Below are 17332 nucleotides of genomic sequence, written 5' to 3'. Positions count from 1 at the left end.
GCGTTAATCTAGTCAATAATATGTTGTCATGTTGCCCAGTTTACAGACAGACATGGCATGACATTCATACACAATCTTTGCAAAGGGAACAATCCCTGAGGAATAATCCACAAAGAGGTGGTCACTGAAGGGTTTTAACACACAATGAGGAGGTGAAGAACCTCAAGGTTGACTTCAGTGTTAAATCCCTTTAATGACCACCTCAGAGTGGATTATTCTGCTTATGCCACGATGTTCAGTAGTATAAAATTACGTTCAAAGGTGCCGAAATGGAAAGACAATGAGTACAAGGGTTAGACAAAAAATTTTATTGGAACAGAAAAATAAATTTCATTACAAACAAGTCCCAACATAAGTGTTTTTAAACAATAAATAAAAAAGTGAAATAAATATTAAATAAAGTTAACACAAAAAATGGGCTACTCTCTTTCAGTTTGGAATATTGATTAAAATAATTTACATATGGAAGGAGCAACCACACCATCCTCAAAAAGATAATGTTTTATCAAGTAATACAACTGCATTTTTTTTCTGATGGAGGTCACCAATGTTTTTTTTGTGTAGGAAGAAAGAAATGTAACTGCCCTTCAGTAAAAATCAGTCTCAACAGAACAGCAAATGTCTTCCGGCAGAGAGCAGTCACACCGATACTGGAGAACTGAGAATCCCCAAATCCAGATTCACTTATTCAAGTTATTCACTTATTCTAAGAGGTTTTGGCCATTCATTCGGACCAACACATTTTGTGTGAACAGGCTAATTTTCAGACGGATGTAGTTTCTCAGCTCCAGGTAAGTCACCAGATGTCTTGAACATCAGGGTGAACAATTCTGTTTTCTGAGAGGACATGAGCCAACAAAGTAAGTGCTTACAGAGCTTCAAGAACCTGCAGTCTGGCCATCACACTGCATCACATAAGACGTAGGTTTCTAAATGAAATATCAGGAAATAATGCTCTTCCCTGCTCCCACAAACAAAGTGGAGTAAATCCCACCATCGTGAAGCATCACAACAGGCAAGTAAGGAGGCCAGCCCACACCAGGGCCCGGGGCCTACAGAAGCCCCGCTGAACCTGAAGCTGCTCTTGCTGTGAACGCGGTTTGCGTTCAACATGGCCGTCCTTATGCAGCAGAGTGCTCTAAAGAATTTCTCATGATTTCAGGTAAATGTGGCTGGCAGTCCACCAGGGCTAAAAAACAGCATGTCTGTATGTCTACACAGCTAGACGTACTGCCCGCTGAGTCACGCTTTACATGATTTGCACAATTACGCACACAGAGCTCCCGGCATAAATCAGCAAATCCCTTCAAGACTGCAACTTCCCAGTCTAAAAACAATACACAAGCATGGCAAATTTCCCCAAGGCATCTGAAATCACTCCACATTCAAACTACATTCTGCAGGGCAGCCAATTAGATGAACCTATGTAGTGTTTACAATCTACTGATCTTTCGTACATCATGCTTAAAAAACTGCACAAGAAAAACTGTACAAGATGCTATAAAAAGGTATGTATAGCAAATATAGTCAGTTAATATAAAAAAGTCTGATATATATAAAAGCTTATTTTTGTCCTTTTTGAGGCTTTTAAATCTCCCTTTTCCATGGTATAAGTACAGCGAGTTGGGCTGAGGTCTCTAGTCCATCGTGGCCGGATTGGTGGGGCCTCTTCAGTCATGTTTACAGGGCCTTTACTTTGGGCTGGGGAGCCCCACCCAGCCCGGCCGGCCCGCGGCCCAGTTCAGTGCAGGAGCTCCCGCCCCGGGAGGGCTCAGGTCCGGTCACACCGCGAAGACGCTGAGCGAGCTGGTCTGGTCTTTCAGTCCCAGGATGCTGTAGGCTATCCTCTTCAGGTGACCCGGAAGTCTCACCCCGATGTTGCGAATGTCCCTGGGAGGCACAGAAAAGGAGCGGACATGTTGTTATCACCCTGCCAGAAGCCATTACCATAAACAGTCAGCAGTCAGATGTCAGGCGCCATATGCACAGCTACACAGATGATTTCAATTAAGGCCTTAATTGCTTAATGAGTGTTCCTCAGCCTGGCCATGAATCTCAGCCGTCTGGTACGCAGCTCGCGCTGCAGAGCTGTAAATATTCTCTGTGTTTTTAGGAGTGCTTCCACATGGCCGTGGAGGCAGGACAGAGACTATAAAAACTGCCCTAAAAATGACAAATGTCCCAAAGACTTTTCATTTCATTTTTTGGCCATTTTTCTTGTTTGTTTCCTTATGTCTTCTGCACTCCAGCCCCCAGGCCTGATTTATGGGGAATGCCATATAAAAACATTTCATGGAAGCGAATGGGCGTTTTGCCAGAGGCAGCCGGGACCCATAAGAGCTGCTCCCACAGTCCCCATCACCTCTCCCATTTCAGCCTCCAGCACCCAGGCCCAAAACCTCTGCACCGGGACAGATCACGTCCCACCCCCGCGTCAGCCATCGTCGACTTCTATTCCATCATTCCCCTGCCCCAAGCCTGCTCAGCCTCTCCTCACACTTTTTAATATAACCCACACCTCCTGCCCCTCCCCTATGACCTCCTGGTGACAGAAACACTGGAGAACAGGCCCAGGGTAAGGAGGGAGGGCAGAGGAGAAGAGATGGTTGGATGGGGAGGAGTGACAAAGAGAACAGAAGTTGGGGAGAGAAAGAGTGAAGACCGGAAGGAGGAAGGCAGAGAGAAGCAGGAGGGTTAGAGTGGGGGAGGACTAATGAGGAGGGAGAGAGAGAACACAGGAGGAAGAGGGTTAAATGACAGGAGGGAGTGTGAAAGACAAAAGCCTTTTTTCCCCCCTCTGCGCTGCCCTTTAAGTCTATTGTATGAATCTTTTTGTCAGACTGCGCTTAAACACAACTATTCAGATTATTTGGCCACCATTTTGTCCGAGCGGCAAGTAAGTGATTTGCAAAACAATTTGTTTTTAAATCACGTCGCCAAGTCAATTTCACCCTCCTCAAGAGAATTTGAGCCCGTCTTGTCTAATGAAATTAGACGGGGAAGAAAATCACTCGCCCTATTCACCTTCTGGTGTGCTAACAGCATTTGACATGCACACATACCCACACACACCCATTCAATTCTATTCAATATAATAGGTGCAGCTGAAATACGTAAACCCGGTGAAACCCTAATTGGAAGCCCATTGTTCAGTTTTCTATCATTGCTCTAAAGAAAACAAGCAGAGCCATTTCAAACAGTAGACCTATTCTGTCCAAATATGTGACGCGAAGCAAAGCCAATTTGCGTGATCCTCTAGGCCTGGTCTCGTTTCCTCATCATTTTCTCACTTGAATATTTTCTTTTGGAGGAACCGATAATAAATATTTACTTGTAGCAATTTTGGCTCTGTAATGAGGCCAGGCTTTTCCAGTAATATTTCATGCCTCATTTCTACACTATAAGCATGAGTCACTTTTTTGTGGTCTCTGACTGGTTCTAGTCTAGCCAATCCAGAGGAATGCGGTCCAAGGGAAGAGGGTCCTGGCGGTGATGCCTTTGAGTGACACCTCTGAGGAAGAGTATGGAGGTACTCACTCGTTCTTCATCTGCAGGACCTGCTCCATGGAGATGACGCCCGCACACGCAAAGTTCTCGCTGTACTGGCTCATCTTGATGGACTCCAGCCATTCCGACACCGACCTGAAGGGGGAGCCGTCCGACCCGCTGGTGCTGGGCAGGCGGATGGACACTCTGAGGAGCAAGACAGGAAACGAGAGTCAGCCCGGTCACTGAATTCTCATTTCACATCTGTGTACACAAACCAGTCATCTGCACTCTCACCCCTCTCTCTGTCTCTCTCGACACACGCACACACATGGACAAGCACACACACGCGCGTGGACATGCGCACGCACGCGCACACACACACACACACATACATATACACACACACACACACACACACACACACACAGAGCTGGCTGAAAACACAGCAGTGCTCCAGAGGCCCTGGCCACAGTCTTGGCTGGCATCACACAGAATCACATTTGCGCAGAAATAAATGGTTCTCATGGCTTTGGAAACACAAATAAACTTGGCACGCTAGCATGGGCATTTTTATTTTCGCTCTGTCCTCTGTTGTAATTAGTAATGGCAGAAAAGTCATATTTCCCGTAATCCTGTCAGAGTGAATACAGAACCAGAGAACCAGGGAGTGACAGCTCACACACAAACACACATTCACCCTTTCCACCTCCAGTTTGACACGTTCACCCTTTCCATCTCCAGTTTAACACGTTCATGGCCAAGTCTGCTGAGCCTGCCAGGCACAGAGAGAGCAGGCTACCTCTCTCTGGCTCTGGAAACTTCTACTGTTCTCTTCAGAAGACAACCAGCCTCAGAGGCCAGAGGGGTTTATGAAATGGACCGACTGAGAAGCCAGTGAATCAAAGCTCAATGTAACGTTAACTGCTCAGGTGTGGAACCCAAACAGCACCCTCTGTAAACTCATCTACGCCCGCACGTCTGTCTCCACCTCCCCCGTACGTTGACTGCGCAAGGGCGTCTCTTACCGGGGGTCGAAGTCAGCGATGGTTTTGAGCGACTCGGGGCTCCTCAGCAGCTTGTCCAGCAGGCTGACGATGTCGGTGAAGCGTGGCCTCTTGGAGCGGTCCTGCAGCCAGCACTGCAGCATCAGCTGGTACACCGTCGACGGGCAGTCCATGGGCGCCGGCAACCGGAAGGCCTCGTTAATGGCCTTCATCACCTGGGAGATGAGGGCGGGGAAGACCTGGTCATACGTCTGCAGCCAGAACGTTACTCTACTTCCACCTCTTTACTTTATATTACAGTTATTTAGCTGATGCTTTTATACCATAAGTCAAGGGCCCAACTAGGCACCTTAGCCACTAGGTCATAGACGATCTATAGACTGCCCACATTCCTGCTACGTTAGCGGCAGCGCGTGACAGCTGATCAAAGGACCTGGCGAGGGGGGAGAGGCGGCTGTGTGCGCCTGTTACTTTTGCTGAGTCGCACCTGCCCGCGTGATAACAGGCTTTGTCTCCAGGCCTGAGGAGGGAGGCAGGCTGTCTGGCTGCTGGCGGTAATGGCGCCAGGGCCGTTAATGTGTTTACACAACATGTGGACACAGCAGTGACCACTGGACACAAAGGACCCGGCAGCTGGAAGGATAAGAGCGCAGGAATGCGGAGCGTGGGCAGATCTGTGTGAGCGCCACTTTCACACAGGCTGTCCTCTGGAAGGGAAGGTGACAGGAAGCCGGCCTGAACTCCGACCGTTTCTGCGCCCGTAGAGCCAAGCTAAGCACCAGGCCCAGATGTACTGGCACCCGATACTGCACACAAGCAGCCCCAACGCGGCGTGTGGTCCTCACCTCATGGTTGCTCATGTCCCAGTATGGCCTCTCGCCGAAGGCCATGACCTCCCACATGACGATGCCGAAGCTCCACACGTCACTGGCCGAGGTGAACTTCCTGTAGGCGATGGCCTCGGGCGCAGTCCAGCGGATAGGGATCTTTCCTCCCTGAGGGGCGACCGCAAACAAAACCAACGATTACTTTTCAGATAAACACACCTGGATGCTTTCAAAAGGCTGCCAGTAAGACGTGCCTCCTGGCTTAAGGCATTTCATCCCAATTTGAATAACTAAATGAAGGCTTCTGTTGCTGTCTCTTCCTTAGCTTCAGTGGCTTTCAAATTGATCATCATACTTCAGGAAAAAAAGCACCTACTTTACAGCCATAACTGAATACAGTAATACTGGTTATTATATGATGGAGAGGTCCCCTTGACCTCGGTGAGGTCGCCCCCTGCAGACTCACGCTGGTAGTGTAGGTCCCCTCGGGGTCGTCCTCCAGCACGCGGGACAGGCCGAAGTCGGACACCTTGCACTCCATGTTGCTGTTGACCAGGATGTTGCGGGCGGCCAGGTCGCGGTGCACGTAGCTCATGTCGGAGAGGTACTTCATCCCCGCCGCGATGCCCCGCAGCATGCCCACCAGCTGGTACGACGGCAACTCCCCGTCATGATCCTGAGCAACGACACGCACAAAATCACGCTAGGAAATCAAACGCACTGGTCTCCGAGCCGGTGCTACAGATCCACAGTGTTTTAGAGAACACTGGGGTTCTAGGTGAGAGCCATTCAACTGATAGTGACTGATTAAGGAGGTTTCCCTTAAATGCTCCAATTGAGTGACTAAAACTGAAATTTGAGTGAAGACAAGAAGTCCATGCTCTAGTGCAGGGCTGCCCAATCCTGTTCCTGGAAATCCCCCTATAAGTTTTTATTTCCACCATCATTTGGCACACCTGATTCTACTAACAAGCAACTCTTGCTGTTGAATCAGATTTGCTTTGTTATGGTTGGAATGAAAACCTGGGTTTCCCATTACCCTCAATCCTTCCTCACTCACTCCATCAATCCTGTGCACCCAATCCACACAGCGTTCTGGGCCTGGGGCACACGGGCACTGCACCTACCTTCAGATAGTTGTCCAGAGCCCCGTTCTCCATGTATTCCGTAATGATCATGGCGTGCTTGACTGAATCAGGAAAGAGACACACGAGTGAGCACAACAATCACTTTTTAAATTGTGTATTATTGTTCTTATGTTTTTATGTTTACCTGCCCAGGGCAGGTAATAGAGATGGAAACTAGCTATTAGCTAAAATTTTATCTCATTATGTTTGAGACTTAATAACAAAAATAACTGACCAAATTCAAACAGAATAACTGACAAGCTGAATGTGTGGAAGAGATGGGTGAGGATGGAGGATGGAGGGAGGAGAGAGGGGTGAGGATGGAGGGAAGAGAGAGAGGGGTGAGGATGGAGGGAAGAGAGAGGGAGTGGAGCGGTCGGGGTGAGTCAGGGGGCACATCAAAGAGGGGACGCTTACATTTGGTGACGACCCCCTCCAGGCGAATGATGTTCTGGTGGGAGAACTGGCCCATGATGCTGGCCTCACTCAGGAAGTCCTGCCGCTGTTTCTCTGTGTAGCCCGGCTTCAGGGTTTTAATGGCCACCGCCGCCTCCTTGCGCCCCGGCACCTTCAGCACCCCGCGGTACACCTCCCCAAACTCGCCTGCAGGGCACGACATCAAGGTCAAATGGCTGCTTTTCAAATGAGCTCGTTTTAAAAAATGAGTAGCTAAAAAGTAGCATGCAATTATGGATGGATCTTCTAGTAGGAGCTAGTCATGATCAGAGACGTTTTCATAAGAAAAAGACAAATTATATTGGTCCTGGTAATACATTTTTTTAAAATTACATTTCAGAGGGTGCATGGGAAGTATTAAGCAAAATATTTGGTATATTGGCAACGAAAATAAAGTCAAATTGTGAATATCTGTCTGAAACACATAACCTGAGCATGTGTAGACCGGACTGTATGGTGTTAGGGGTTCTGTCCATAAATCTCAGTTTTGACTAGCAGTATTTTATCCTCGAGGACAAAAATTACACGACCGTGCTAATACAAGTCTAAAAGGGTTTTGGTGATCTAATCAGGTTGATCAGAACAGCATTTTGGAATACTGCCCTGAGCTAAGCACGTCTGATAATACATCAAGATTTGAAGACAGCAAGTAAAAAACAAGGGGAAAAAATGTTTATCCCTTCCAATCAAAATATTCACACGACTCAACGCCCCTACAACTCACCAGCTCCGATGACCTTTTGCTTAACAACATGACTTGGATGAATCTCGCTGGCAAACTTGAGGACGGCTGTGTTGGGGTCCTCGTACGTGTGGGGGTCAACATAGGTCTTCAGCGGCTTGAGTTGCTCTGGAGGTGCGAGGCAGGGAGAATCATTAATGACGGTTCACAGAGAAGGCGAGACGTTATCACAGACAGAGCGGGAGCTCACCTGAGCTGGAGAAGTAGGCATCCTCCGGGCCCTGTCTGGCATGAGTGTTCCTCCTCCTGTGGAGGTGAGGAAAAACAAAGATCATTCTCAGCTCCCGTTCACATTGCACACATCATTTCACAATACTATCCCCATTTCTATTATTACAATCCTATTCATGTGTAAAAGTCTATTCTGAGTCGCCCCAGAAAGCTTAAACCTTTCCTTGTTTGACTATAATTAGATATTGTGTTAAGCTCGTACGGAAATGTGCGGAAACTGAAAGCGCTCATTCTCCCCCCAGAAGGGTCGGGGTTTCTGCGGCGCGCTGATAAAGGGGGTGTCTGCGCTTGCCCGGCCGTGACCGCGGCGGCCGTATCGCGGACAGACGGCGATAGCGGAGGGCAGGGTCACCTTCGCAGTGCCTCGCAGGAGGAAGAAAAAAAAAAAACCAGCCGCCGCCTTTCATCTGAAACAATGCGTCCTACTGATTCATTTCCCCTTAGCCGCGCCGCTAGTTAAAGTATAGTTATTGGGCAATGACAGGTTGCATTAAACACCCTCCCTTCATCCAGCGGCCGAGGAAACGTGGACCGATAAAGAAGGGGGGGGGGGGTGAGACGTGAGACAGCACAATGGAAAGAAATAAGAAAAGAAACAGAAAAGGAGGTAAAGAGCGGAGTGGGTCGGAAAAGGGAAGAGGGGAAATGTAAATTAGACATTTGAAAGAAAACAGGGAGAGGGAAAGAGAAGTAAAGAGTAAAATGATACTACGCAGTGTGGTGTGCAATGGATGTTGATGATTTGGTTAGCCATTGTTGTAGCAATGTACCTAGTGTAAGTGTCATAGTATCTTGTTTGTATTATAGTCCATTTCCCCATTATTTATATTGAATAATGCTTAATTTATATTCCACTCACTGAGCGCAGGAGAAAGATGCAAAAGGCAGAAAAGGGGAGGAGACAGAGGGGTAACTGACCGTCTATGAAGCAGCAGGATCACCACGACAACCAGCAGCATGACTCCGCCCCCCACCGCGGCCCCCATGATGACAGGAGTCGACGACTGGGCCTCCACTGGAACACGAGCAACATGGTCAGCCCTCTCTGACACACACACACCGATACACACACCCTCATGCACCACACAGGCACAGACACACACACACACACACACCCATACACACGCCCTCATGCACCACAGAGGCACAGACACACACACCCATACACACACCCTCATGCACCACACAGGCACAGACACACACACACCCATACACACACCTTCATGCACCACACAGGCACACACACACACACACCCATACACACACCCTCATGCACCACAGAGGCACAGACACACACACCCATACACACACCCTCATGCACCACAGAGGCACAGACACACACACCCATACACACACCCTCATGCACCACACAGGCACAGACACACACACCCATACACACAGCCTCATGCACCACACAGGCACACACACACACACACACCCATACACACACCCTCATGCACCACACAGGCACAGACACACACACCCTCATGCACCACACAGGCACAGACACACACACCCTCATGCACCACACAGGCGCAGACACACACATACCAGACCTGGGTCAAATACATAATAGTTTTGGATTCAAATACTTTTCTGTGCTTGATTGATCTTGTCTGGTGCAACTGAGCCAAGAGGACCAGAAGGCAGGGATTGCACTTTTTGAGAGTACGTCATAAGTTCCAATACACCAGATAAGCTCAGTAAAGCGGAGAAGAGCATTTGAATCCAAAGTGATAACGTATTTGACCTAGGCCTGGTGCGCGCGCCTGATACACACGGAGCACCGGACTTCCTAACTCACTCTCAGGAAGTGTCTGGAATTCCCGCTCCATGCTGCTGCTTCCCGGGTTTCCCTCCGGACTCAGCGCCTGGACCCGGAACACGTAGACAGTCCCCGGCGCCAGGTCGCTGATCTGGACCGAGCTCTTCTCCAGAACCAGCACGGTGTACGTGGTCACGTCCTTCTCCCCGTCGTTCTCCTGCAGGGGTAGGGTGGAGTGGGGAGGGGGGTTACTGACCGTGGTGCCCATCGTACAGACACTACTGGAGCCCCCTGTATCATATTTACAGATATGTACACCTATTTGTTTATTTCTTTGTCCTTAGTTAGGCGGGCCCAACTGAGATTTTGAATCTAGTTCAGGAGACCGGGTCTGCCTGTGAATTCCTTTTTAAGAAGCAGCGTTCCTCACTTAGCATCTGAGTTAGGTGTCTCTCGCGCTCACCTTCTTGCGGTACATGAGCTCGTAGCGCAGGCCGCTGTGGGGCTGGGCGCGGCGGGACACGGCCCAGGACAGCGACAGGCTGCTGGCGCTCCGCTCGTCCAGCCGCATCGACAGCACCTTGGGCGGATCTGGAGGAACAACACCCACGATCAAACCCCAGACTCCTAACCCCACACAGGGCCCTTTTAAATCAGCAATGCACCCCAGACAGAGGTGGGAGGAAGGCCCTGTGTCTGACCGGTATAGCGTAGACCAGTGTGATATCGGCCATCTCACACACACACACACACACACACACACGCACACACACACACAGACCTGTGTAGCGCAGGCCAGTGTGATATCAGCCATCTCACACACACACAGACACACACACACACACACCTGTGTAGCGCAGGCCAGTGTGAAATCAGCCATCTCACACACACACACACACACACACACACACACACACACACACACACACACACACCTGTGTAGCGCAGGGCCGTGGTCAGGGTGCTGGTGGCTCTCTGGGTGCTGAACGGGGAGACCCCGCTGCGCGCCTCCACGGTGAAGGTGTAGTTGAGGTGGGGCTCCAGATCGCTGACGGTGACCCAGGGCTCGCTGAGGCCGGAGGGGCGGGGCTCGAAGCGCACGCGCTCCCCGCAGGGCAGGCAGGCCTCGCCGTCGCAGTGCTCACACGTCACCGCGTACTCCAGGTCGTCCCGCCCGCCCGTCTCCGCCGGCGCGCTCCACGACAGCTCCAGCTTCCCGCCCGCCGTCGTGGCAACCAGGTCGAGCGGAGCAGAGGGCGGAGCTGCAAGAACGGGATTGGTTATCACGAGACCTTTAATTATAAGGTTCTAACCTTCTTGACAAAAAGTGGGTGTCCTAAATATATCGTTTATAGGGGAATTTGATAGGATTCTGATAATGTACAGTCAGGGTGACTCGTTTTGAACTGCCCAGCATTTCAGTTTTGCTGTGTCAGGATGTGAAGGTTTTGAAGTTCAAGATCTCAAAGCTACTCAGGCAGACGCAGATAAAAGGTGAGGAGATGCCCCCTGTATTATTACTGGTACAGTCTGAACTTGGCAGGTTCGGAAATGGCCCTCACCGGAACACGCCACTGTGCTGGGGTCGGCGGGGGCGCGGTAGAAGCCCTCCTTGCAGATGCAGGAGATGCTGCCAGCGGATGACGCCTGGGCGTTTTTGGGGCACGGTTCACACAGCTTGCCAGATTCAGAGGCTTTGAAATATCCAGGACGACATGCTGAAAAAAAAATGGAGTACCCATAAGACACTGCATCATGAATTCACTGAACACACAATAATACGGGGTAATAAAGGATCATAAGACTATGATAAGACACTAGGAATTCACTAAGCACGCACAAATTCAGGGTAATAAAAAGTTGGTAAACTATAAACGCACCATGAAAACACAACTAGAATTACTGACAGCATCATATTTTCAATATGTAATTGCAATTCCAAAACATTTTTATATCCTGTTGATGTCTTCGGATAAAACGCTAACACATGCGAGAGGATATTTGTGCGTGCATCTGCATACACGGTAATTTGCGGTATCAACCCCCCTTTTCCACACATGACCTAGTGTGCGCAGTGTTATTATGGTAATCTAGGCCCTTTAAACTTCAAAACCACACACACGCATGCACACAGGGCGGGCACGCTCCTCTCTCCTCTTACACAATCACTTTTCACTCAAGACCAGCCATCGGACATTCCTACAGTGAGACTCCCATGAAAAAAGATAGACAAAGACAGGAGGAGATAGCCGTGACTTTAGCAAGTCAATTTCATAACCCCCCCCCCGCAAACCATTAGCATTCTGTTGAAATGATGTATCATTTCTTGTAAATTGAGTTTTTGGTTAGCATTCATACCATTCATATGATTACACATACCATATCATAACCATCACACAATGACTGAACTTCTGTTTTCAGTTGAAACGTTCATTTTTTCCAGCAAAACACACCTCAAATATGTCATCTTAAAACTGATTTATGCATATCAATGTAACCAGACATGAGAACATGATCTTCAAAAAGGCTTTCTGGAGCTCATATCCCTAGCTAGTTTGGCGATAATTAGCCATGGCCCGTCTTCCAGCAAGGGTTTGTGGGAAAGGTCTGGGTACCATGAGCGGTTTTTCAGGGGGGGGCACTGAGGGGGTAGGGGGTGTTTTGTTTCGCGTGAAACCTCTTCACCCTTGTCAAAAAGGGATTAGGAGTTTGGTAAACAATACTCGACAATGGCGAAGAGAAAGGAAGAAAAGGAGAAGACGTCCCCTCTTCAGCTCCCAAAAGCCTCCCCCAGCATGCGATGGCGAGGCCCAGGAGCCCCCCACTCTCCTGCCGCGTCCCCTCTCCTTCTGTTCTCCTCTCTCCGCATGACCCCGCGCTCTTTCTCTCGCTCCCTCGCTCTCTTTCCCGCTCACTCGCTCCCTCCCGTCGCTCACCCCAGGACCCCGCGGCCCGGCTCAACCCGCCTCCGGTGTTCCGAGTCCACTCCCCATTCACATGCTCACACCCCCCCTTCTCCCCCCGCCGGCCCGAAGAATGGGTCACCCTGGGCCCGGGCTTCACAATGCGCCCCAATTAGCATATCGGCACAGCCCACTCCACTGTATTCGGGGGGGGGGGGAGGAGGGGCGCTGGGGAGGAGTTGGGGAATGTATACCTGAGATTATAGGCAGAAATATTCACTGTTTTGTAACCTGAAGAGTTAAACAGCGTGTTTTAGGCAATGTTTCAACATACTTTGAGTTCCAGGCAGCCCCAGTTTTTCACATAGCTGAGCAGCAGGTGTGACTGCGGATGAAAAGCCCTGCCCACAGCTCTGAGCTGTACGCTGGGGGACAATCCCAGCGGTACCGCGCGACGTAACCCAGCCCTAATGATATTATTCAGCTATTTGTAATTTATTAAGCCTTTCAGCTGTGCTTTCTTTAATGACCGTTGAGTTTAAACTTGTCTCTGCTTCACGGGGACAGGTGAAATTGAACTGAACGATTCGAAAATTTTGAGAGCGATAGAGATAAGGAGAGAGACGGAGGGAGAGAGAGAAAAGGAGTAAAAGAAGGCGAGTGAGGTTCAGACCCATGGGTCAGTTGTGATGTTGACCAGAGCTTGCCAACATATGATTTCATATTCAGTTGTACCTCATGAATAAACAAACTGCTGAAATGTTGGCATTTTTTAGGGAAGCCCCTACTTTCCACATTTAGGAACAGGAATTCACCCAGAGGACACGACGCATTTTAAAATTCTCTCCCTCTCTCTCTCTCTCCCTCTACCAGCTGTTCCATGAACATTTACAGCAACTAATTAACAGTCTCTATGACAGGAAAGAAGAGAGAGAGATTGAGAGGGTGAGAGTGAACCCTGCTGAGAGACAGAAAGGGGGGAGAGAGAATTGCCCCATTCATATGGGGGGGGGAGGGGGAGGGTGGCACACAGCTGCTGTACTGTACCCCAGCTCCCAATCCCCCGCCTCCCCCCTCAGAAAACCCCGTTTGCGTCCCCTCCACACCACCTGTGAGGACGCCGGCTCTTCAGAAACGGACAGCAGGGCCGAGAAGGCGGCCCCATTCAGCCGGGGAGAAACACTTGGCGCTCACAGTAGAGATGTCACTCTGAATAGCCACTCCAGCACTTGAGCCAGAATGGCTCCTTTTCCCGAGCGCTTCAGCCCCCAGAGATCAGCACAGCGCTGCTCCCGCCTCGCCCGTCGGGCCCGAGGAATGCCGCCGTCTCTTTGTTTATTGAGCTGACGCTTTTAATCGCAGCAAAGTTTGCGTCTTAGGTATTTTTATAATCTACAAATATAGTGTGTTTGAAGAAATGAACTAAAATAAAAAAGCCTGACCACAAAAATACACTTTTGTCCTCTTTACTGTGTAATGCACAGTGTTTCAGAGGCTGCAATTTAGTTGTGCCTTATAGTTGTGCCTTATAGATTCTTTGAAATCATATTCAGGGGTTTTGTCCTGACTGGCTGATAGAACAGGAAGCTGAAGGACAAGGCCAGAGCTGCGCTTCCTTTCTGCTTCGAGGGGCCAATCAAAACAAACAAGAGAGGATGAGATTGGGGGGAGGTAGCGAAAGATAGAAAGACAGGAAAATGTTGAGGAGCACAAGTCAGCCTGGTTGACCAGGAGAAAGGGGGAGAGAGAGCAAGAAGTGCGACAGAACGCTTTTGGGAAATGTGTGTGATCTGGCAGACAGATGAAGACCTGATATGCGTTTCAGGGAAGAGCGGAGACAGACGTGTTTACGCTCACAGCGTGTGAAAAATGACTCTTTTTAAAGTTCTCCCCTTTCCCCTTTCTCATGTCCCTCCCGGGGCCGGTTTCGCGTTTGGCGCTGGTTGTTTACCATGTTAGCTGTGGGACTTCTGTGCTACTGTGACCTGCCTGGGGCGGGGGGTCCCATGGTGGGCTGGGTGAAGGAGTTCGGAGAGGACAGGCGAGGGGGCGGAAATGAGGGAATGGAAGGCTGGAGGTGGGGGGGGGGGGCAACAAGAATTCCCCCTGGGGTTAGATTTGGGGGAGTTTGGGGGCGTTAAGACAAGGGTAGGGAACAAGCCAAGTCATTTTACTCTGAGCAGAAGCAGGCGGGAACCCCACTCCCCCCTCCACTTCTGCAGGGCAGAGGAGGGGTCGGTGGGGAAACAGGGGGATGACCGACAGTGAAAATAAACAGGAGGACAGAGGCAGGGAGGGAGGGAGAGAGAGCGCACCAGGGCCTGAAGGGGGTTAGGGCTGGAGCACGGCCAAATAAATAAATAACACACGGAGAAACATGAGGAAAAACAGAAAGTCCATCATCAGCAGAACTGCCTCAGAGGAGGGGAGGGGAACCAACAAACCTCCTTCACCCTCGTTCCTTCTTCACTCTTTTTCTCTATTCTTCTCCTTCTTCTTTTCTACCCATTTTCCGCCCACCCAGTTCTCCACCCACACTCATCTCCTATACGTGCCCAGGTGCACAATGTTTAAGCCCAATGTTCGAAGCATGGAGAAAGGGGGATGGAGAGGGTCGCGTGTTGCTAACCTCTGCTGATCGGAGCAGGACGGGGCAGTTGTAGCAGGAAACCGAGAGGTCATGGGGGGAGGGGGTGGGGGAAGGGGTAGGTGTGTGGAGGACATTAGTCAAAAGGATTACTCGACCAATAGAACAGCTGTCAGTGAATTACGTCCCCGCGTTAGACTTCCGTTCTCTCTTTCATCTGGTCGTTAACACAGACAATAACCCCTGTAATCCCCCCTGCACCTCGTGAGAGGTGGACACAGAGCAAAGAAATGAGCTCACTTGCACCATTCCTTTCAATTCTGTCTTTCTGTCTAATCGTACTTTCTAAAAGGTTTTTGAAAAAGTTTGACATTTCGAACAAACAAATGATACATTTAGAATTCATAAATGTGAATCATCAAACAAGATTGATCCAAGATAAAGAGAGGAAGAGAGAGAAAAAAAAAAGAGGATGCGACAGACTTGTAGGTAAATTTCAAGGCGACTGCCAACCCGAATCAGACAGCAAGCCCGACTAGACTCATTCCAGAGGCTTTGGACAAAGAAACGCAGTGAAATCGATTCGCCCAAGCAGCACCTTCCTGTGTTTACATTCTCTGTGCGAGTCCTCGCCTAGCTCACCCAGCGCCAACTGTGGTGCAATAACGCCACGTTCGCGCTTATTGACACGCTGCATTCATTTATTTTCAGACCGTTATATCTGTGCTCGAAACACCTCATTAGCCGCAGGGTATCTCCACGCTAAACAAACACAGCCCATCGTATCTTCGGTAATAATCTGAAGAACTTTGTTTTTAGTCCTTTCCTGTCCAGTCAGACCGGGCTTATCGACGGCTGCAGGGATCCGGGCTACGGGACAGAGCCGACGGCATGTTAACACCCGGCGAGAATCGATAAAGAAAGTACAGAGCGAGTAAATAAATCAATGAATGAAGATGGTAAGACAATGCAAATCCCTGAGCAGACAGGATGGGGGGGTGGAGAGGCCAGTCAGGATTAGCCACCGTCCGGCATCCGCTGAACTTTTCCTGCTAGGGGCAGGGGGGCGGGGGGGGGGGGGGGGGCGGCAGTAACCAAACCACAACGCAATGCGAACACATGAAGGCCTTGACGCACAAAATAGCAAACGCACAATATTATTTTGTGCAGAAAATGATCACCATAAAAGATAATACAAGTAAACATTTTAAAACCATCTACATCTGGGAGAACTTATGTCAGAAGAAAGTATGCCTGAAAATTTTTTTTATACTCAATTGAATCAGCATTCAGCCCTTTATCTTTGTCTCACAGAATGGCGTTTTTACAGAGATAAGTAGCCTAACGCAAACATGGCTTCCCCCCTCTGTGTGAGTGTTGAGGGCTGGGGGAAAGGCAGTTTCAGACACATTCCCCAGGCGTGACGACGGAGCACTTCCGGATCCCCTCGGGTTTCCGCTTCAGGTGCGGAATTCTCCGCCCTCCTGCGGTCAGGAAAGCTGCTGGGGCTCCTGCCCTTCTGGAGCTCCCGGATTTTCCCGCTTTGAAGCGCTCCTCCTGGTGAGAGGATGTCGACAGCAGCAGCCCACAGAGTGCTTTACAGCTGGGGTGTCGAGACAAAGACGGGGGCCTGTGCTCTGGTTCTTCTTCAGACCCCCACTACCCCACACACCCCCCCCCCCCCATTTAATTACCCACTTATTTTCCCCCAGTTCCTCCATTTTCTTTGCAAATCACTGATATTTCAGTGATATTTCCGCTCCCTTCACCAGCACAGCGCTGGTGTTTGTTTTCATTCCTTTCAAACGAAGCGCTTGATGGATAAATATACCATCTCCTCTCCAGTTGAGCACCAAGCAGGATCTTTCTGGTATGACCCTCCTGGGGATTAAGCCTACAACCATCCGGGTTCAGAATCGACTCTGCCCACAAGGCCACTGAACCTGCCAGTTTGGGAAATGGTCTATATATACACAGCCAATTAACTAGCTGGTCAAATGAGGTCATGAGAGTTAGGGACCAAACCCAAAAAAGCAGTCAACCAGGAGTTGTGTTGGACTTTCCTAGAGTACAGGCCAATCAGAGTAGAGGCCAGTTGGCGTACAGACTCTCTGCGGACCACGCCGGTGTGGGCTGTGGTTAGCCTTGACCAACTGCCAGATGAGCAAAGTCACGGTTACAAAATGCCAAGAACTCAAAGT

At 49.7% G+C, this 17332-nt stretch overlaps 1 protein-coding gene across 1 annotated transcript in view; it reads right to left on the bottom strand.

Moving 5' to 3' along the window:
- Window positions 1–293: 293 nt before the first annotated feature.
- The window catches only part of LOC133109610 (ephrin type-A receptor 2-like), a 28035-nt gene continuing 10996 nt past the window's right edge, over window positions 294–17332 (bottom strand). Inside the window, exons 4-17 of the mRNA XM_061219011.1 lie at window positions 11204–11359; window positions 10577–10903; window positions 10105–10232; window positions 9681–9858; window positions 8795–8891; window positions 7836–7891; window positions 7628–7753; window positions 6865–7050; window positions 6448–6509; window positions 5787–5996; window positions 5339–5488; window positions 4515–4708; window positions 3538–3693; window positions 294–1890 (exon numbers count right to left, since the gene is read on the bottom strand). Of these exons, the coding sequence (XP_061074995.1) occupies window positions 1782–1890; window positions 3538–3693; window positions 4515–4708; window positions 5339–5488; window positions 5787–5996; window positions 6448–6509; window positions 6865–7050; window positions 7628–7753; window positions 7836–7891; window positions 8795–8891; window positions 9681–9858; window positions 10105–10232; window positions 10577–10903; window positions 11204–11359 (2135 nt within the window). The 3' untranslated portion in view covers window positions 294–1781. The remainder of the gene's footprint in view (window positions 1891–3537; window positions 3694–4514; window positions 4709–5338; window positions 5489–5786; window positions 5997–6447; window positions 6510–6864; window positions 7051–7627; window positions 7754–7835; window positions 7892–8794; window positions 8892–9680; window positions 9859–10104; window positions 10233–10576; window positions 10904–11203; window positions 11360–17332) is intronic.

This window comes from Conger conger, chromosome 14 (genome assembly GCF_963514075.1).
Source record: "Conger conger chromosome 14, fConCon1.1, whole genome shotgun sequence".
Lineage (NCBI taxonomy): Eukaryota > Metazoa > Chordata > Actinopteri > Anguilliformes > Congridae > Conger > Conger conger.
Note: the sequence above shows the minus strand (reverse complement) of the source record. Positions and strands in the feature narration are given on the sequence as shown.